The sequence below is a fragment of the Cyprinus carpio genome, chromosome A17 (genome assembly GCF_018340385.1).
Source record: "Cyprinus carpio isolate SPL01 chromosome A17, ASM1834038v1, whole genome shotgun sequence".
In the NCBI taxonomy this organism is placed as follows: Eukaryota; Metazoa; Chordata; class Actinopteri; order Cypriniformes; family Cyprinidae; genus Cyprinus; species Cyprinus carpio.
The window spans coordinates 8,382,934-8,406,320 of NC_056588.1; the positions used below are offsets into that span (position 1 = coordinate 8,382,934).

The 23,387-nt window shown below is 37.2% G+C and overlaps 1 protein-coding gene across 2 annotated transcripts in view; it reads right to left on the minus strand.

Moving 5' to 3' along the window:
• Nucleotides 1–6,039: 6,039 nt before the first annotated feature.
• Nucleotides 6,040–23,387, minus strand: part of LOC109104031 (muscarinic acetylcholine receptor M1-like) — a 72,551-nt gene continuing 55,203 nt past the window's right edge. For both annotated transcript variants that reach the window (XM_042773842.1, XM_042773841.1), the window contains exon 3: nucleotides 6,040–9,638. In XM_042773842.1, the coding sequence (XP_042629776.1) occupies nucleotides 7,832–9,619 (1,788 nt within the window). In that variant the 5' untranslated portion in view covers nucleotides 9,620–9,638 and the 3' untranslated portion in view covers nucleotides 6,040–7,831. The remainder of the gene's footprint in view (nucleotides 9,639–23,387) is intronic.

Consider the following 23,387-nt stretch of genomic DNA (forward strand, 5'->3'; position numbering starts at 1 on the left):
CCATTGCAATTTTGTATGTTTATTTTTTTTAATAACATTTATTCACATTTCTGGTTACCCTTATAAAAGTACATAGGTGGTAACATGGCACATTTATGTTATTGGCTCAGATTGTAATACCAAGGTATTTTGATATACCATACTCATACACTATATTTTTACATGGCACTCCAAGATACTTTAAACAAATACCGTGATTTTATCATATTACACTTCCAAAAACAATATAGTAACATGGTACCATGTTCAAAAATATAATACCATCGAAATGTCTAAATCATGGTAATAGCATGGGAAGTTTTGGAACTTATTGTTACCCATATAAACGGTACCAGGGTGTTGCCATGGTACAGTGATGACACAGTATTAGATAGTAATAATAGGGTACTTTGAAATCAACCATGCTGAAACTGATGTACCATGGTATTTACATAGCACTTCATGATAGTTCCAAGATGTTTAGCAAGTAGGATGATACTAACTTTGGACATAGTACCATTGTAACACCATGTTTTTCTAAATGTAACATAGCAGTTACATGGTTTTCTTTGAATTACCACATGGCAATCATTCAGTACCATGGTATATTACAAATATGATAATAATGGCAATAATGGCAGCACAATTCTTATTTTGGGCATATAAAATCATATTTGTTCACATACTCGCACCTGTGTGTCGGACTCAGAGGCCACATTGTTTGGAGCCGCCCAGGTATACAGCTGATCCTTCTGTATGTGTGACAGAAACACAGCTGGCATTAAAACAGCTGATTATGGCAAAATTGTTTAAACTGGCATACAAGAACCTAAAATTAGCCTCCTGTTCCTGGAACTGCCTTTCTGATTAGACAGCAAGAAAAAAAATACAATTTTGTGGCAGCGCTGTGTGAAGGACGACCTCTGCTGGCAGACTGAAAGAATAACAACACCACTGACCATAGCAGAAAGAATACATGGCATTTGTCTTCCAGACACTGCCAGCACGTTCACACATACACATTGAAAGGCTGTTCCCGAGGCGGTCCATTCACATTGCACGCTGTGAACCTGTCATTTGGTCAAGACGTGCCGCAGTGTTGCACTGCATGACTGTAAACATTTAAAGGTAAACCTTACAAGCTGAATATAACAGGTTTGACTGTTTATTATTGCAAATGAACAAAAATGACTATTTATGTGTGTACATGTAATATGCAAAAGTGTGTATGTCTGAGTGCATCTTATCTGTAGGTGCTTATAGAGTGTGTTATACATTATTTACATAAACTGTGTTTCTGGCTCAACCTGTCATTCATCAGTCTGCCCCTATTCAAAACACCAACTCATGCCCTGACACACGAACAAACATGGTTACTGGCGAATAAACATGCATTTATTCATACCTGTATGTTTGTGACAAATAGTTGAACACAATGATTAAAATCTGTCTCTAGACAACAGTCAGATAGTCGGCAGGGTTGAATATTGGCAATTATTCTGCCATTATGCTGTCCTCTTGAAATCACCACCAGTGGAATCACAGTATTAAGTCATGCTCTGCCATCTACCAGAACAATAGGGTTATTGTGAAGTTATTTCAGTTACTGAGCAGCAGTGTGTGTTAAAGGGATAGTTCACCCAGAATTGAAGATTCTGTCTTCATTTACTCACAAATTATGTCTTTTGAAACCTGTCTGAATGTCCAAGCTGCTCTTTGCCATAAAATGAAACTGAATGTTAATTGCAAGATTTAAATTGCATAGTCTAAAAAAGTCTTTGTATGACTTGAAAGACTTGAAATAAAGCGGACAAGTTATATTCTATTTAATGATGGCTTTATTGTGCTGTCCATTATGTGGAACAGGAGAAATTAAATCATGATGACTGCTGATTGGACGAGGGTCAAGAGAAACACTTGTCTGAACAGATACAGAGGTATAAAACTGCTCTAGGATAAGAATACTAAAATAAAAAAGTGATGATTAAACTAATTACCAGAAGAGTGTTTGTGAATTTAAGCATCTTTGGAATAATACTTTGGAACAGAATTATATTTTTACTTCATTCAAATTTTGTGAATGATGCTATATTTGTATATTTTCTATAATATATAGAAAATATAACACACACACACACACACACACAGACACACACACACACACACACACACACACACACACACACACACACATAAATATATATATATGGGAATAAAATACACAAATAGACAGCTGGATAAAAACAGATAATTAATCTGATCTCTGCTACATACAGAGATAAACACAAAGATGAAGCAGCAACAGAGGGCATGTGATTCATCTTACTGTATGTAACATGGTGTGTGTGTGTGTATGTGTGTGTGATGACATAGAAAGGGGGAAGGGCAAGTCGCAGAAGCAGTGTTAAATGTTTATCTGTTCACAGATCTGCTTTGGCATGCGAAGCAAAAGAGAAAAAGAGAAAGATTCCTTCTATTCAGGTCACATCCACAGCTGGCCAAGGACAAAAACATGAAAATATTGTTGTTGCATGTTTTAGCAGATCACTTTAACATACTCCATTACAATATGCCTTGTTTGTTGTAGCAGAATACCGTTAATCTTTCCCTCAGTCTACATCTCAAAATCTCACTATTTTCTAATGCATGAGATACATAATGTGCATCTCTTCCTTGGTCTCAAACAATGGCACAAAGCTGAGCTCATCTCACATCTGCTCGGGCAGAATCAACTCCATGTGTTGTTCAACAAAGTGATATAAAACATGTGAAATCTGGCACGTTTTCAGTAACACTCATCAACATCTTTTCTGTTTCTTCCTCATGCAGTTAAGTGCTGAGCTCAAAGACAAAACCTGCGCTGAATGATACAGTACAGGTGCATCACAGTAAACTAGAATGTCATGGAAAAGTTAATTTATTTAAGTAATTCAACTCAAATTGTGAAACTCGTGTATTAAATAAATTCAATGCACACAGACTGAAGTAGTTTAAGTCTTTGGATCTTTTAATTGTGAAGATTTTGGCTCACTTTCAACAAAAACCCACCAATTCACTATCTCAACAAATTAGAATACTTCATAAGACCAATAAAAAATTTTTTTAGTGAATTGTTGGCCTTCTGGGAAGTATGTTCATTTACTGTACATGTACTCAATACTTGGTAGGGGCTCATTTTGGTTTAATTACTGCCTCAATTCGGTGTGGCATGGAGGTGATCAGTTTGTGGCACTGCTGAGGTGGTATGGAAGCCCAGGTTTCTTTGACAGTGGCCTTCAGCTCAACTGGATTTTTTGGTCTCTTGTTTCTCATTTTCCTCTTGACAATAACCCATAGATTCTCTATGGGGATCAGGTCTGGGGAGTTTTCTGGCCAGTCAAGCACACCAACACCATGGTCATTTAACCATATTTTGGTGCTTTTGGCAGTGTGGGCAGGTGCCAAAACCTGCTGGAAAATGAAATGGGCATCTTCAAAAAGCTGGTCAGCAGAAGGAAGCATGAAGTTCTCCGAAGTTTCTTGGTAAAGGGGGGCAGTGACTTTGGTTTTCAAAAAAGACAATGGACCAACACCAGCAGATGACATTGCACCCCAAATGATCACAGACTGTGTAAACTTAACACTGGACTTCAAGCAACTTGGGCTATGAGCTTCTCCACCCTTCTTCCAGACTCTAGGAACTTGGTTTCAAAATGAAATACAAAACTTGCTCTCATCTGAAAAGAGGACTTTGGACCACTGGGCAACAGTCCAGTTCTTCTTCTCCTCAGCCCAGGTAAGACGCCTCTGATGTTGTCTGTGGTTCAGGAGTGGCTAAACAAGAGAAATACAACAACTGAAGCCAAATTTCTTGACACGTCTGTGTGTGGTGGCTCTTGATGCCTTGACCTCAGCCTCAGTCCATTCCTTGTGAAGTTCACTCAAATTCTTGAATTGATTTTGCTCAACAATCCTCATAAGGCTGCGGTTCTCTCGGTGGGTTGTGCATATTTTTCTTCCACACTTTTTCCTTCCACTCAACATTCTGTTAACATACTTGGATACAGCACTCTGTGAATAGCCAGCTTCTTTGGCAATGAATGTTTGTGGCTTACCCTCCTTGTGAAGGGTGTCAATGATTGTCTTCTGGACAACTGTCAGATCAGCAGTCTTCCCCATGATTGTGTAGCCTAGTAGTGAACCAAACCGAGAGACCATTTTAAAGGCTCAGGAAACCTTTGCAGGTGTTTTGAGTTGATTAGCTGATTGGCATGTCACCATATTCTAATTTGTTGAGATTGTGAAATTGGTGGTTTTTTTTGTTAAATGTGAGCCAAAATCATCACAATTAAAAGAACCAAAGACTTAAACTACTTCAGTCTGAGTGCATTGAATTTAATACACGAGTTTCACAATTTGAGATGAATTACTGAAACAAATTAACTTTTCCACGACATTCTAATTTATTGAGATGCACCTGTATATGGATTCAAATTTTCAGCATTATAATCAGGAAGGATACATCTGCATGTCTACTAGAGAATTGTGTGTTCAATCATACAGACTAAGTTATTTCGAAACGTTAATAAACATTTAAAATTGAATTTAGTCAGTTTCAACAATTGGAAAACTTATCGGTCTAAAAAGACATATGGTACACTTGAAAATTACATTTCAATGTGGTTTATGTTTCATAACAGAAAGTTCAAGATCCCATGACTGGTGTCATCTCATGCAAATTTCAGCATGTTATCTGGAATCTTAAGGGTAACCAAACAATTGCTGGTAGCCACTGACTTCCAAAGCCAATGGCTACCAGCAAATGTTTGGTTATCAGCATTCTTCAAAATTTCTTCTTTTGTGTTCAACAGAAGAAAGAAATTCAAATTGGTTCGGAACAAAATGAGGATGAGTAAATGATGACAGAATGATCATTTTTAGGTGAACTATCCCTACAGAATATAAGATAATTTAGTGTCAAAAACTAAAATTTCTCTGATGCTTTAATAGAAAATTGTGATTTTGTGAAATTGTGGGAAGTCGTGGCCTAATGGTTAGAAAGTAGGACCCGTAACCCAAAGGTTATGGGTTTGAGTCTCATACCGGCAGGGATTGTAGGTGGGGGGAGTGAATGTACAGCGCTCTCTCCCACCTTTAATACCATGACTGTGGTGCCCTTGAGCAAGGCATCGAACCCCAACTGCTCCCCGGGTGACGCAGCATAAATGGCTGGCCACTGCTCCGGGTGTGTGTTCACTGCTGTGTGTGTGCACTTTGGATGGGTTAAAAGCAGAGCACGAATTCTGAGTATGGGTCCCCATACTTGGCTGTATGTCACGTCACTTTTTCACTTTCACTTTCACTCTCTCTCTGAAGGGAGAGGAGTGGAAACTCTCTTGCAGGACAGGTAACTGCATCTCTATCGTCTGAATGGTTTGCATCTTGATTCTTGCTATACTGACCTGAGAGGAGGACACAAATTGATCATAACAGAGTTAAATAAAGAACAGAATTACTTTTACATTACATATATTATTGCATCACAACCCAAAAAGGAACTAAACAACATTTGTGTTGGCCTCTTAAATTAGACTGTGATTTAAGGAACAGTGGTCATTTTGTACACACTCCACTCCAAACTTCATTTAAATGTTTTCCTCAAGGCATGAAACTGTTGATGTCTTGTCACATACAGATGCATCTTTCTATTCCTCACATCATATACTGCTATATGATTAACCTATTCTAGAAGGTCACTGCTAATCCGAATTGATCTGACCTGAATCAAGAATGAACAGGAGACCTGTCTAACAAGACAGAAATGCATACAGAGAGAAGTACGAAAAGAAAACACATACTTGCCTGGATGAAGTCTCTAGTGAGGGAACAAGAAAGTGTTTGTGACATTTGCTGAGCTGCTCCTCTTCCTCGATCACATGAATACGGTCATCACATGGCTTCTCTTCCTGTTACATGCCAATAGCAATTGATGCATCTTCTTTCATAAACACAGTGTGAGGGCTTTGACACTTAAAACAAACAAGTTTCCGCAAACATGTATTTAAAAAGAGCACTGATGCATTTTAAAATGTTACTTTTATTTTGAGAAACAATCTGAGGATAAAAATGCATTTTGTACTGGGCTGTATTTGTAACATTCAATGGTTATCGCAAATCTGACATAAACTCTTATCATTAAACTTTGACTTGTACACAGCCCATCTGGAACAAAACGAGAGCACAGCCACAAACAACATACCGCACAGAAGCTCAATTTTAACTTTGATCTTACAAGGCCTTACAAAACATACAGCCTTTTTTGCAATGTAAAACATAAAAACATATAAAACAAATTACTGTTTCTTTACTCTAATACAAATGATACAAATGATGGGTAAGTTACAAATCAGGCAATTATTATTTCCTCAAAACACTAGGGTTGGAACTGAATGGCAAGTGTAAAATTTGTGTGATTTCCCATCAAGCTTTAATTTTTGTGAATAATGTTATTTAATAATGTATTTTAGGATACATAAACTGCTATGAAATTAGCTTTAGCATGAAAAAGGATTCCATAGATTGGATTCCATAAATGTTTAAAATATAATTTCCATTGCAGAATTTTATTAAACTCTATTAATGTTATTAAAAAACATAATTTGAGATGTGATGGAAATTACACTGTTTACATGGCATAATGTTTCAGTAATATGACAAAGCATTTATTGTAAGTCCACTGCTGGACATAGTTAGTGGGCAAATTAAATAAACTGAGTGTAAAAAGTGTGTTTTAAGAGATTTTATTTTCTCCACAGTGCCAAAGGAGCCCACAGTTGAAGAAACATGTTTGATTGATAGGTCTGTATTTTGTGTGCTCCTTATCAAGCAAATCTGCAGCTACTAAAGGTAACTAATTTGGCTTATGTTAAAAACTGGCATTCCCAAATGTGTTGGTGACAGAGCAAACAGTTTGGTTGCAAATGGAGTTACATTCCAACACACTAATGTCAAAAAGTCCATTAAACGGTTAAAAACATTTTTTAGGTTTCATAAATTATTTCACAGCTCGCCCAGTTTATTCAGTGCACAATCTCAAAGTCCAAACATAAGGCATTCCAAACATGTTAAATGTGCACTGAAAACCTACATAACAGCTATTAAAATACTTGTTACAAAACAAATGTAAACAACCACGCTTTATACAAGAGCAGCATACGGAAGTGCTGTTTATGAATAACCAAAAATCTCAACAGGAGAGAAAAACCTATAAACTGTTCAACTGTGGCTCACATTGCAGAAGAACACTTACACTTACAGAGACAGTAAAGATACTGAACCTCTTTGTGGCACGCTTTCACAGAAATCAGCAAATTTCACTTACAAAAAGAAATATCTTCACTGTAAATACTTTGATCTACATCACCTAATTTAAAAATCACACCTTAGTTTCTTTTCACTGACAAGAATGAGATATTTAATATTCAACCCCAAAATTTTCAATCAATTAATTGAGAAATCACATCCGATCAGATCTCTGAGGTTCAAAATATACAGTCTCTACTTCTAATGTACTTCTTATGTCACTGCTGAACTCCTGAAAGTTGGCACTGCAGATTTAGTAAAAGGCATATAAAACATCCACAGGAAGTACTGATGGCCACTGCACTTGCTCAGTTGTGCTTCAGTATCACTGAAGCTCTTTATACACTAAACCACAGTGTCTTAAAATGTTACTTATGTTACAAATTTTGATTATAACTGACTGAACTGTACACGTTGAGACTCACACATTAAAGCTTCAGTATATAGTACAGATACTTGAGGAATTACCCCTTGCAACTTACATGTTAGCATTAGCAAATTAGCCAAGTTGCTATGTGGAGTCTGTCGGTATGCTCCTGTGAAACCTCACAGTCTGTCTTTGTGGAAAGCTTGGCTTGCTTTTTTTCTGATCCCAGCGACAAAGCAGGATCATCTTGAAAGTGGTACGAAAAGTCTTGTTGCAAAGGGCATAGCACATAGGATTTACTGTACTGTTAACGTAGCATAGCCAATAGCCTAGCGCCCAAAGGTTCTCAGGTATGCAGCCATTGCAGAAAGTGTTTACTAGCACCATGATGTTATAAGGTGTCCACGTTATAATGAAAGCAAAAAGGATGGCACTTAGAGTTTGCGCCGCTTTCTTTTCTTTTATTAGCGACATGCGCTTCCGCTTGGTGATTTGCGTCCTTGCGCGAGCTGCGAAACGTTTAGCTAAAACTGCCTCTTTGAAAGTTATGGGTGCTGAGGGAGATTTGATGGTGGTGTTGGTGCCATCTACGTTCGGCTCTGTCGATGACTGTATAGCAGACATTGACTGAACTTTACTTATGCTTCCGATAAACCGCTTGTCCCCGTTGGTGATGGAGCGCAAGATGCTACCATCCCTGCCGTTGTTTGCCACAGGAAGCCGTAATGGATCTTCCTCTGTGTCCAAATCCTCACAAGAAGTGACCTGGGAGTTTACAGCTGCACTCATGCCAGGCAGATTGAGAACGATAGAGAAGATCGCCCGCGTGGTGGATGGCGCGCTCTCATCATCGTCAGATGAGCCTGAGTGGTCAGCTGACAGTCCAGCATCATTGTTGTTCCAGCTATCACTGCTGCTCTGATCTGCCTCCCGTTGCAGCCCACTTTTATCCCTGCCACCCGACTTCCACCCCCAGCAGTGGAATCGCCCGCTCAGGCCATGAAAGGAGCTTTGTTTGTGGCCAGGTTGGCCCAGTTCAAAGTTGCTGCTGCTTCTAGAGTTCCCCCCAGTGGTGTGGAGGTGGAAGTGCGGTCGCTCGACACCTCCGAACCTTCCGACTGAGCCTTGTAATCCTGCAAGTTCCCGAGAACGGTTCTCTGTCTCTTTGTAGATTCTCCAGTATAGAACGCTCATTATCGTCACCGGCAGGTAGAAAGCCGCCATTGCGGTGCAAAATGTAATAATAGGCTCGGAGAGAAACTGAATGTAACATTTATCCGGTGGAACGGTTCTTTCTCCTACAAAATACTGCCAAAACAAAATGGCAGGAGCCCAAAGTATGAGCGACACAAACCATGCCAGGCCAATCATCACTCCTGCCCGCCTGGTGGTGCGTTTGGCACGGTATGTCAGAGGCCTTGTGATGGAGAAATATCGGTCAAAGCTAATAACCAGCAGATTCATGACAGATGCATTGCTGGCTACATAGTCTATTGCTAGCCAAAGGTCACATGCCCAGTTTCCCATTGCCCACTGGCCCATGACAATGTAGGTGGTGTACAAGTTCATAGAGATGACCCCAATGATAAGATCTGCCACGGCTAAACTAAGTAGGAAGTAATTGTTAACCGTTTTGAGCTGGCGGTTGACCTTAAAGGACACCATGACCAAGATGTTTCCAATAATAGTAATAAGGGAGAGCAGTCCTGTAAAGACAACGATGAGAATGACCTGCCAGAGTGAGTGACCACCAAGAGGATCATAGGATTGACCTTCAACCTCGACATTACTCCCATTGAGCTTGAAAACAGCACTGAGGTTGATGAGGCTTGTGTTCTGGAGAAGTGGCCACGGAGTGGATGCCGGGTAGATTCCCACTCCCAGGGCATTGGATGGCGAGTACAGGCCCAACTCGGTGCTGTTGGACTCCATGGTGCAGGCCGGGCATATTCTGAGGAAAAAGAGCAAAATAATCAATTTATGTTTATTCACTTCCCAGTTATGTTACATGTTTGCAGTGAAACTACAGTAACTGCTCTCTATTTCAGTGGTTCTTAATCCTGGCCCTAGAGACCCACTGCTCTGCAGATTATGTATGTCTCCCTTATCTGACACACTCAGTTCAGTTCATGGATCTCTCTCCTTACAAGCCTATGATCTGAATCAGGTGTGTTAAATAAGGGAGGCATGCAAAAAAGGCCGGTTGCATAAAAGGTTTAAACTACTCTTAAAAGTTAATCATCTAATTTTTTTCTTTAAGACCGGTCAAAATTGTTAAATCCAGAAAATAAGACTGATTACCCTCTGGCTAACTGCTATTTGGTCAGACTAGTTCTTAAGACACTGTCTTAACATAGTGGCTAAGTTTATGCAACTGGCCCACTGTTCTATATAATGTAGTAGTGCTTCCTAAATAAATGAAAGTTTGTTGTTACTTTATATCTACACCAGAGGGCGATGTTGACCTAATAAATCAGATAAGTAGTAAACCTCAGTTTCTTTTTATAAGGCTTGTAAAGATTCAATTACATCCCTTTTCAAATACAGCATACAATATATCCTGTGAATAATGCTGCATCCAAATATGTGGATGTTGAATGCACCACATCATTTTGTGGGAAACAAAAAGAAATCATTTTTTTTACAAGCCTTTAAAAACTGCTTTTTCCTTTAACCTTAAAAAAATAATTTATTAATATATGAACACATCTGTTAATTATTGAATATGTTCTATCATATAAAAGAAATTCAAGTTCTCAAATTCCCAGCCGTTGTTGTTGTACTGTAGTTGTTTTCCTCATGTATAATGCTGTAAGGAACTTTTGGTAATGCTCATTATTGTTACACTGAAAATGTTTGCAAATATACATTTTATAAAAAAAAAAATGTATAATTTAAAAAAAAACTGGGAAAGATTGAAATTTTGCATTCTTAAACATTTAGTCTTGATTGCCTATTCCAATTTGAGTTCTCATTAAATCCCACATCATTTTGTGGGAAACAAAAAGAATTCTTTTTTTTAAATGAGTTTATATTTTGTTTTTTTTTTATGGAACTTAAATTTCATTGTACAAAAGTGAAAATTGCTCTTGTCCTATGTAGATTGGATTTATAAATAAATCCAGCCTTTCTTGTAGAAAGTGTTGCCAGAACTGTCAAAAAAAAATCACAAAAAAGCTCCGGTATCTCATTAATGGGAGAAAAAGCTACTTGGTGAATTTTTAGTTCAAGCATGAATCATTGTAATAAGAACCACTTTAATAATATTCATGATTATGCTAAATTATATTGTGTATGAGTCAAAAGGAATATATCACAGATTTTTTAAATATTTTGATGAAAGAGCATCTGAGGTTTACGGGGTTATGGGAGAACACAAAACAAAAAAGGTTGGGAAACACTAGTCTAGAGCAACATTCTGAGCCAATGAACCTATAACACTACATTTAAAATAGATTTTAAGAAAAACTACCGTACTGTATAAATAAATATTAACCTCCATCTCACTCCATTAAAATCTGAATACAATGTATGCTAAAACTAGTTCATATGCAAAAGCACAAGCTCTGCCTGTACTTTCAACTAGCAGATCAAACCTGTTCAAAACAGCTATTACACTCCAGTTAAAAGCAGATCCATCTGAGAGAGTCTCTGAGCTAGCAGACACACAAACAGCAGGAGAAAATTTTAACATCGAGAAAGATGGAAAAGGTGTTCCTTTTCTTAGATTCTGCAAGAGGAAGTTGTTGCAGAGCTTTCTCAGAATGCCTCACAAATGCACAGTTAATCTCATTGATAGAGGCAGAGAATAGAATGTAACTGGCTCTTGGCCAAGGACGGCTGAACGTCTCATCTCTTCGGATGAAAATGATATCTAGTTTTTGACCAGAAGTACCTTATGAAGTGGCAATCTAACTTCAGAAATAAGTCAAAAAGGCTGTTGACTGCTGCTCTAAAAAAGGAAGTCTGACAATCATAAAGCATCATTCAGCAGAACAGGCCTACATCACTAAATATAGTCATAAACTTTAAAGGGAACGAGCTGATTTTGAACCCAGAACATCTGTCTCTCTTTCAGAAGCTTGTTTTCTTCTTGATAAGGCAGAGGGATGCGAGGGGAAGACAAAGATGAGAGTGAGAAGTAGGTGAGATGCAAGATTAGGGAACAACAACCTGATCACATAATCACACTGTATAATCATATTGTCACTAAGATACCATATATGGGTTTGCATATTTAAAACAGAGAAAAGAACAAATGAATATGACCACTGTTGGGCACGCACGCACGCACACACACACACACACACACACACACACACACACACACACACACACACACACACACACACACACACACACACACACACACACACACACACACAGAGGTAATTAGCTATTGGATTCAATCTCAGTTCTCCTACAGTGGAAACAAAGGGATAATTACTTTATAATAGGCAGACCAAGAATACATATATAGACACAGTGTTTAAAACTGAGGGAACAACGCTGTCATAGAAAACCTGGTTTGTTTAAAACAAATTATACACTATACTTAAAGTTTGGAATAATATAGATTTCTGGTTTTCAAAAGATTTTGAAAGGAGTCTCTATTGTCACCAAGTATGCATTTACTTGATCAAAAATACAATTGTGAAATATAACAATTTAAAATAACTGCTTTGTGTTTTAATATATTTTCAAATGTATTCCTGTGATGGCAAAGTTACATTTTCAAATCGTTCAGCAACCTTTACTCTAGTCTTCAGTGTCACATTAACCTTCTGCAATCAGTCTATTATGCTGATTTGGTGCTCAAGAAACATTTCTTCTTATTATTATCAATAATGAACAGGAAAAAAATATAAAACAATTTATTCAAAACTCTTGACCAGTAGTGTATTTAGGATAACTTTAAAAGAAAATAAATACAAACTGGCCAAATGTTGCTTAAATATAAGTCACTTGATACAATCTGTTTAATTAATTACACAATTTTGTACAACAGTGTTTCTGTTTGTGTAATATTGTTTAAATAACCTCTATATGCCAATGTTGAATACATGTTTTGCAAATAAACAACAAGAGACCTCTCAGTGTTTCAGTACTGATTGAGATAAGCCACAATCAGGTTCTTCACACACCTGCACATCACTTCCATATTAAAATGGCAAGGATAATATCATCAACAATTAAGTGAAATAACTATCAGAAGAATTGTGTAATTGTTATTATTAAACACCATTTATCAGAATCAAACATGGTAAAGTTGTAGCAGCTAAAAAGGACTTCTGTTCAGAAGTTTGGGGTTGGTTAAAAAAAAAAGTGGATAAAATATAATTCAAATTCTGTGTAAATCAGTAAAGCTTGACTGCTTAAAGCTTTAGGTGGTACAGTTTGATTCATCTTTAAGGGAGATATCAGATATGGCACATAAAAATAGACTGAATAGTGTTTAAACACAGGCTTTGAAAGTAAAGACTGAAAAAACAAGTCAGCATTCAATTCAACAACTAAAACCTAAAAGAGAATTTGATGTTAAATTCAACTGAGTAAGATATCAATAGCGGAGAGGGAATCAAGCAACACGAGTTGATGTTAAAGAGAAGTCTAATTAGCATTGGGCTCCAATCCGGGCCCCTGCACTCCTGTGTTTAGCTCTGTGCTTTTATCTATTAGGGTTGTGCTATGACCTGAAACACACACACAAGCTCAGATGAAGGATAGTAAACACATTTTGTACAAAACTAGTGACACGCATAGTCGTAATTCCATTAAGTTGTGGAATTTGGGAATTGTCTTAATTTCGGCTGATTCGCAAACAGCAGCTCACGAATGGGCTGTTGTCATGGTGACCAGGGAGGATGTGGAGGGAAGTGTGAGGGGCACACGACACCAAATGCGGTTTGATGAAGCCTTTGATGACAGACCTAGAATCAAACGAACATCTGGAGTTTACATGCACGACTTCAAACGTACTGTACATCAAACATTGTTTTTGTGTGTAAAACCACTCCTCCACATATTTAAAGATTTATTTGCAAGTCTGATGATACCATAAACACATATATTCAAAAGTGAAATACGTCTGTGGAGATAACGGACTAAAAACTGCAGTGGCTGCTTTTGTTTTCATGATCTTCTGTGGAAAAACACACTTTTAAGTAAAAGACTGGCATGTTTTGGTAACGTCCCCTCTGGTCTGGTAGTTAAGTGTGAAGAGGGTGTGTTGTAAGAGCTCTCTCTCTCTGTGTGTGTGTGTGTGTGTGTGTGTATGTGTGTGTGTGTGTGTGTATGTGTGTGTGTGTGTGTGTGTGTGTGTGTGTGTGTGTGTGTGTTGGGTATTTCGAAGTAAGGCATGTGCTGTAAATGAGGATTTCAGAAGAATGATGGTTAAATGTCAACACGTTCTTTTCTGGAGTTTGAGGGATATCCATGATTACCTCACATGGCCTTTGACCGTCAGAAATGTCAGCGGTGAACACGTGCAGAACCTTGATCAATATGCCTGATTGGAATTTGAATTAATCACTGGCATGGGTACAAATATAGACGAGAAGAAGCCATAATTATCTCTCAATATCTCAATACGAAAGTCAGAGGAGATCAGTGAAGCATGAGAGAGTGCTCTCTAACAGATTATTTACTGATCTCTTATGATTAAAAGTGATGGTGAGGGATTCATCCCAGAGCAACTTCCTTCTCCTTATTTTACCTCTGCACATCATCCTCTGACATTCTACCCACATTTTTTCAGTCCTTTTCAGTTCAGTTGAAGGCGAAGTGTGAAATATCACCAAATGCCACTAAAAGAATGAAATACAAAAGACTATTAAATAAATTATATAAATATGAATAAAAATTTGCAAGAAAATAATAAGATTCTGCACTATTTCTAGATCTTCCATCAAAGAAGTAGATTTGTGACATTGTACAGATGGTCAGATGTTCTTGTTTCCACTAAGGCTCCAACAAATTTGGATTGGCTGGAAATCATGCTGGAGAACATGACCAATTGACCATGAGGTTTGACACAAACTTGTGGAGTTCATGCAGCTCGAAGGTTGCTGTTATTAAAGCAAAAGAGAGAAAAAAATAATACTAAGACATTCTGGTATTAATGCAGATTTTTCTAATCAACTTTTCATTGTTACACTGATAATATAGTTTATAAAGAAGAAAAAAAAAAAAAGCAAAATAGAAGCATTTTCACTAGTAGACCCCAGTGTACATTTCTTTATATTGTTTATAATGGTAATACATTCGGTGTAAACTTTGCTAATGATCTAAATGTTTTCACTATAACAAGACTACTTGATGGTTCTTCATCTCGTCTATATACAGTATCTGCTTTTTGATTTCCTGTTTTCCTCTTTTCTTCCATCACTAATCACACTGTCTTAATCTGCTCTTCTAGTAGTGTTTATTACCTGCTCCTGACATTTCTAGTAGTGTTTACTAACTATGTTAGATCAAACGTACTGTTTTTTTTGGTTATTGTGAAGCTGTAATTCTCTACTCCATCTGTTCTCAGTTGAAACACCCAATCGTGCCTCCAAGCTGGATTTCCTGAGAGATATCTGTATACATCGTTAGAGATAAACAGGTTTTCTGTGAAGCCAAAGCAATTTGGTGACCTTATTACAGTCTAGATGAAAATGCCAGTCAGAATAAAATTTGTTACATCAGCACTCGATATCAGACATGGGGTCCTCTGTGGGGTTAGATTGTTTCATCAGCATGATGGGCTAATTTACACCATTTACCTCTGCATGAACAACAACCTGACACACAAATTTGAGTGGCTGATAAGGTGAGGGTGAGATACTGTACGTGCTACACACCGAGGCTGTAACCACATGAAAAGTGATCATATAAAACTGGTAGAACAGAAAACGTGTTCCTTTATCCAGTCATCGACAGTGCATCTGTATCGACCCACCCCGCTGTAAGTAATACCTTAATCCCAGCCAGGCCAAAGAATCTATCACAGACTCTGACACGATCCACATCCCCGGAGCAGCAGCATATCCTCTCTCTGTGTGATTGGCCAGCGTTAAATTCGTCTGCTTTGAAAAGCTGGAACTGCTCCACTACAGAACGATTTGGGATTGCAAGTTTTTTAAATATCTTCACGTCATCATAGAAATGTGTTTCATATAATAATTAAACCAGTACATACATACAGTATGTACATATAAACAATTAAAAGTATATAAAATATTTAAACGATACACAAAAAAAAACTAATTATTTTTTAAAGGGGACAATATTTGTTTATTTATTTTAAAATAACTATCAAGGGGCAGCTGTGACCTAATGGTTAGAGAGTTGGACTTGTAACCAGAAGGTTGCAGGTTCGAGTCTCGGTGCTGGCAGGAGTTGTAGGTGGGGGGGAGTTAATGAACAGCGCTTCCACCCTCAATACCTATGGCTGAAGTGCCCTTGAGCAAGGCACTGAACCCCCAGTTGCTCCCCGGGCGCTGGATATAGCTGCCCACTGCTCCGGTGTGTGTCCACGGTGTGTTCACTTCTCACTGCTGTGTGTGTGCATTTGGATGGGTTAAATGTAGAGCACCAATTCTGAGTATGGGTTACCATACTTGGCAAATGTCACGACTTTCACTTTCAAACACCAAATCAAAACATTTTACAATTTCAAATCAAAATTAGAATAAAAATTTAACATAAAATTATGTTAAATACAACTAAAAGTAGTTTTACAATAATTTATATAAAAGAAAAAAATAAGACATTATAAAAACAAACAAACTGATTCACTAGAATGAATCAGACTTTCCAGAGCATATGTGAAAAAGAGGACATTTTAGGAGAACCCATTTACAATTATTAATACGTCAGTTCACTCACTTGAAATAGCTGTGCAGTGCAATACAAAAGCATTTTTTCAACCAATGTGTGTTGAAAAAAAGAAACATCTGAAGTACTCTTATGTTACTGATAAAAACTAGTAGCATCATTACTTAGTGTTAGTTACTCCCAACACTAATTGACAGACTCTAGATATCATTCTAAGAGAAAAAACACCTGTTCCTACCTACTGTATAAAAAAAGATCTGCTGCTAGAGACTTAGACCCTGTAAATAGTAGGTGCAACAGGTATTTTTAACCTCTCATCTCTTCTCCTTCAAGGACAGACCACATGCAGTTCAACAGCCTTTTGTTGAAGCACTAGGGCTGTGCTTCTGAGTATTATCCAGCCTCCAGGAGCATCCAGAGGAATGCTTACACTAGCAGAGATAGAGATAATCATGGCCACTGAAGCACAGACATTCAAAACCAATATCTTACTGTGCATATACTGTTTTTTTCTAACTCTGCTGCTATAGCTAGCATGTGCATGTTTTAAGTTGTAGAAAACACATGTCTGCATGCATAACTTTGTGTGAGAGGGCAAGATAAAACAGCCACTCACCAGAGAGATTTTAGTTTATATGCTCAAGGGATTTCTTTGATTCCTGTGAAGAGAATTTAGGTGGGGTATAAAAAACAGCCCACCATGCAACCGCATTCATTGCCAGCACTGCCAAAAAACAGAATCTCCTCCTTGTCACAATTAGCACTTTAAAATGCTGAAAGTGTGCTCGTCTACATATGTATTTGGAAATATGCCTAGTTATAATGCTCTCCTCCATCATCTGTTGAATTATTGCTGCCAAGACCATTACAAAAAGTATAACTTCACTTTGAAATTAAACTATGATTGCCTGCCTTTCACACATGAAAAAGAGCAATCTACATGTCATAGTGTCATAAAAAGGAGCCTTGTTTGCACTAAAAGAATGATCATCACTTTTAATACTCACAGCACAGCATTACATCAACTACCATTCAAAAGTTCGGAATAATTATGATTTTTCAAAAGAAGTCATCAAGGCTGGATTTATTTGATCAAAAATGCAATAAAACAGTAATATTGATACTTTGGAACTCATTCTAATATGCTAATTTGGTGCTCTTATTGTTACACGTATGCCTTGTTTTCTGTTCTCTCCGTTGTGACCTAGTTTTCCTGAGTTGCCTGATTATGTCATTCAGTTCACCTGTTGTCTGTTAATCACCTAATTAGTTCCCTTTGTTTGGTTCATGCTTGTAAGTCCTCATTTCTCCCTTAGACCCTGTCTACATGAACAGTTATTTTTTTAAAACCGCAGCTTTTTCTATGTGGTCTGGCCGTTCGTCCACACGTAAACGCAGCGCCAAGGTTACTGAAACCAAACATTTTTGAAAACTCCTCCCAGCGTGAGGATTTTCAAAAACAGTGTTATCATGTAGACAGTTTTTGGCTTTTTACGTCAGAGCCTGCGCTGTTATTTCTGCCTACTTGAAACTTTTTCAGGCTTCTGATTGACCAACATGGCTTTAAGGTTGAGATTATATCGCCACCTTTTGGTTTGGCATGCTCTTGACAGTGCATCATAGTGTGTGTTTGCGTTTTCCTGTGGACGGAGATTTTTCTTTAAAAAAACGGAAGAAGGAAAAACTATAAAAATATATAAAAATACCTGTGTATATATGTGGACATGGCCTTAGTCTTCGTCTGTTCTCGGTCTATGTTAAGTTGGTTTCTGTGCATGTTCTCCTGGATTTATCTGATTAAAAAACTTTTCGCTGCTATCCTTCGTCTTTGTGCAGTATGTATCACCAACGCGTAACACCATTATTGGTACTCTTATTAATAATATATCAAATAAATGCATGCAGCCTTCTCTATCTAAACATACATTTTCTTAATTCTCATAGGAGACATCTGCTAAAAATATACATATAAACATAACTATATATCTTTTTAACCTATTACAATATCTGTTCTTCATAACATTAAAATAAAACTGTTGTCATAACAATCACCATCTTAAATACATTCTGACCATGCCATTCTGTAAACTTCCTCCACCATGTGTGTCTATGAATACTCTCCATATCTGTATGTTGCGCAGTGATAATCAGGCCTTACATGGCAGCCTGAGGCAGGACTCCTGCACAAACCTGTCTGAGAAGAGAAGCACACTCAGTCTCCTGTGTAAACACAACAGCGGGAGAGGAATGCGCAAGCTGGGAGTAAAAGAGGGCTTACTGCAGGACAACAGCTTAAGGACGCCCATCAGTGCAGTTTAAATCAACAGCATGTTAGAGCTGAGATGAACATAGACATGTGTATGGGTCATAAATGTATTGATCTGGAAGGATGATTGTGGTCCTATTTACACCAGGTATTATCATCCATCTTGGGCGATCACACACACATTGCTGTTTACACCTGGTAATAACATGCATCTCAAACGTGTCTCCTGTGACCACTTGCAATCAGATTTTGAGGCTCCCTCTGTTCTCATAACTACATAATAGTACATCACTTTTTGCATCAGTGTGTTACCGAGTTGATAAAGCCCAAAAAGGGCACAATTTCTCATAAACTGTACAGTATCAAAGCACAAATAAATAAATTTTATGTTGAAGTGGAATTCTCACTTATTTTAGTTATATATGTGTGTAGTACATATATGTGTGTTTTTCCAAATTTTGGTGTTTTGTCCAAAATTTGTTATTTTCTTTTAAAATATTATATAAGAAACTATAAATATTTTTAGACAGCTTTTGACTGTTTTCTTAATGATGGATATATTACAACATATTACAACAAACTCATCTACATACTGAATGGCATAAGATTACATTTTCAGAACAATTTTCATTTTTGAGTGAAAATATATGAAAGAATATAAGATTACAATAAAAAAAAATAGAAAATTTAAAAGATATTTCACTGACTATAACACTCAAAAATCATGTTATTTTTATAATCAATGTGAACTGTAAAACTATATAATAGCAATATATTGAATGAATGAATAAATATAAAAATAAATAGTATATTGAATGAATGAATATAAGATTAGTAGAGTCTTAATGAATATGAAAATACAAATATATTATTTAAGTGAAATTATGTTCCTGACCATTTAAGGGTGAATGTGGTCAAGTGCTTGTTTTGGTTTATATGCCTTTGTACACAATCCTGCATTTTGCATTGCATTTGTAATGATCCAACTCCATTTACTTGATGAATGAAGTAAATTACATACAACATTGAAGTTGAGAGATTGGGCAAAAGAAACCAACTCACATTTGATTCCTTGTGAGGATGTTTTATTCCCTGAGTTCAGTGCAATTATTTTCCACAGAAGCAAACTCATCTCCTCTGGATATGTCTCTGTATATTACATTGACTCCTGGGTTGGAGCAAAATGAATGTTCCCTTTTCTCTTTCATCCGACCATAACCCTGCAGCCAAAATTGCATTAAATATTCCTTTTATATCTTCACCTTCGGAGGGCAGTCCCTTGTAATTGCTTGGCTGCACTGTATGCCAATAAATAACTAATAAACACACACACACACACACACACACACAAACTCTGATTTCTGGTCATGCTGGAACAGATCCTGGGAGAAATGCATTCTGTATTCATTACAATGACACCATGAGGACATGCCTGGAATTTAGTATGCTCGAAAAACCTAATCTGGGAAAAACAGTTCAATTTTTGATGTGATGTGTAAACTGCAGAGAGTGTACAGTATATTGACAAACAAGATGCCTGAGGGGGCCATGAATATTTAAGAGTTTTTTTAATTTAGAAACAGCAAAGTGAATCATTGTATTCTTGAATACTTGAGTCAGATGAGGGGTCTTGGACATATCCGTAATCACTGATGGTTGTCTGAAACTGTATGTTTCATTACTCACAGCTGCACACATGAATGTCTTGGCAAAAATGAAAAGAGAATGAATAAAAAGGCAGCATGTACACACTACTGATAATTAATATCGCCCTGCAAAGCTGCCTACTAGTAGAATGTGTAGAATTTCCAGTAAGTGTGGATGCTAAAGGAGGCAAGCGTGGTGAAAATTAGTTGTGCTGGTGTATAAATGGTAGGTGCTTAGCAAGGTCAGCATAATATATAGATTACTTAAACATGAACATGAACATACTGTTTCAGCCAAAGAAAAACAATTTCTTTTTCTTGAAACAAAAAATGATCATTACTCTATTAATGAATGTGATGTAATGCTAAATTTCTGCAAATCTGTTACAATGATGAAACAAACTTTTCTACAGGATGGCCTGAGGTTGAATACATTTTCAGCAAATTCGCATTTTTACTATGCGAGTACTATTTCAGTGAAATCACATTCATTCGAGTGCCATTCTGGTATTTACGGTAACAGCTACTTTTTAACATCCAATAAATTTCAAATAAAGTTCCATTATATTTGGTCATTTTGTGTGACTTGTAAATGTCACCTTACAGAAGTAACATGGTTTGTGAATGACAATTCATGTTGACTTTCAGTGATTATGATTATTAATAAAATTAAGATGTTCAATGTGTGATGGAAACCTAATGTTATATGGAAGAAATGTGTTGCCATTGGGCTTCCTAATAAATAGCTTACATGTAGCCTATAATGGATAAAAGCCTATAATTTCACACAGTGCGTTTATAGAGAGGTCACCACATCACTTAACTCTTGGCATTCCTACTCGACTACGCTATCAGGAGGCTGATCGCTGCCTATTTGCATAAAGTCTGCTCAACAATCCACATCGCCAACAGTCGCTGTCACTCATGTCATCTCACATCACCAGCTCGCTTCGAAAATGAATTAATTCCAGTCACATTGTCACTTTTGAGATCATTTACCTGTTTATAATTTCCAAATGGTTCAGTTGGCACCATCTCATTAACAACCACTGAAGAGGTTTCGAGAAAAACAACAACAGCAGTTTCTGGCACTACATTGAAAATGGAGTTGTTTCAAATGGAGAAAAATTCAGATCTGGACTCAAGTTTGACTTAATCAAATTTATGTTTCAGATTTTATTAAAAGTGAAGTATGCAATATCTTTGAAGCCAAATATTTCTTCTATTCCAGTTTAATACGCAGAGACATAAGTACTCCATTCCCAGGCTGATTTCCCAGATAACTGTATACACTGTAGCTCAGTGGTGCCTTCAAAACATTGCTGTTTGTTTTAGGATCTGGACCAGACTGACACAGCAACTCTGTCCCAACCAATGGCACAACATTAAGGTGGAGCTAGCAGTTTGTCTGGCCAATGGGAAATGATGGGTATGTTCCTGTTTAAAAACAATACGTATTTTTGCAACTCTGCATGGTGCATAAACTACACCCTTCACCTTTAAATTTGGCAGTGGAACTACAAGTGTAATCTTTAAGAATGATGAATGTCTACTCTATGCATCATTTTAGCACAGTTAGATGCTAAGAGAAGTACACATATTATAGTGAACACAGAGCAGAAGTCAACTGCTGACAGCCACTCAAAACCACGTGTGTCATTACAATAACACACAGTACATCATGCTCTTTGCTGCATATTTTTTGTTCCAGAAAGGCATTCAGGTGCACTTAAAATATCTGGTGACTATATTAAATAAATATGAAATCAGCAAACTCAAAAGTGCACTAATGTAGTAGTGTTGAGGAATAACAAACCAAAGTTCTAACAGCAGCTCAGTTTTTATAGTAGTTATGTAAGTAGTTAATACTAGTTCCATAAAAAACACTACATTGCTATATTTTTTGTCATATTTTATTGCCCCCAGCAATAGTTGAGTAAAAAAATAATAACATGTTTTATTATAAGAATATAATAAAAAATGCTTGTCTAAACTGTTCTCTGTCTCTCATTGGGAAGCATCTCCATCTCTAAAATTGGGATGTCAGATTGATTTAAGTGAATCAGTTCATTTGTATGGTTCATGGAAAAAAAAAAGATTCATTGAATTCCATGCAGTTCTGTAGCAAAATATTTAGTTAAATGCTGTCATTTCAAAGTAACTTCTCAAGCACTGACATAGCACAATGCTTTGCTTACATTACATTACAGAGAACGAGAGCCAGAGAAAAATAAAGGAAGCGTTCCTATTACTGAGAACATGCACACCAGTTTCCCCTCAAGTGTGAATCAATTCAATTTTAAATTATATAGAAATTTAATGTGGACTGTGAGAGGTACATAGCTCTAAACCCAAACCAGCAATAATAATTCCCTGTGCTCCCCTGAGATACCTTAAATCTACAAACCTGAGCGAATGAACTCTCGGCTACTTAAAATGTGTGTTTTTTATGCTAACTCTTCCCTGTGGAGAGCATTATCTTAAGGCTATTATGTATTTCTCTCACTAATGTAATGTGATGATAACTAGCAGGAGCTTCCACGGGGAGATGCTTGAGTTATCCTGAGTGCCTGACAGGGAGCTGATAGTGTTATATGACTTTGGTTTGTGGTCCTGAATTCCCAACACCTTCCCAACAAAATAAAATACCTCACACCAGGTTTTTAAGCTGCAGCCATGGCTTATAAGGATAAAACATACGGCGTATGCTGCTGCGTTCTGATGGCTGTCTACAACAATATATGGGTGGTCTATCCATAAAGGAAAAGGCATCAAAAAAAAAACTAGGAAACCCATGAGGAACTGGACAGGTATGATATTGCCTCGCTGAACTGTGTCATACAATAAATGGGTTTCATGCAAAAGACGACAATCATTGACTGGCAACCATAAAATATGGACTATCTGAATCATAAAGTCATCAACCTACCAGTAAGACTAATAACCTACTGTCAAACAGCAAATGCTG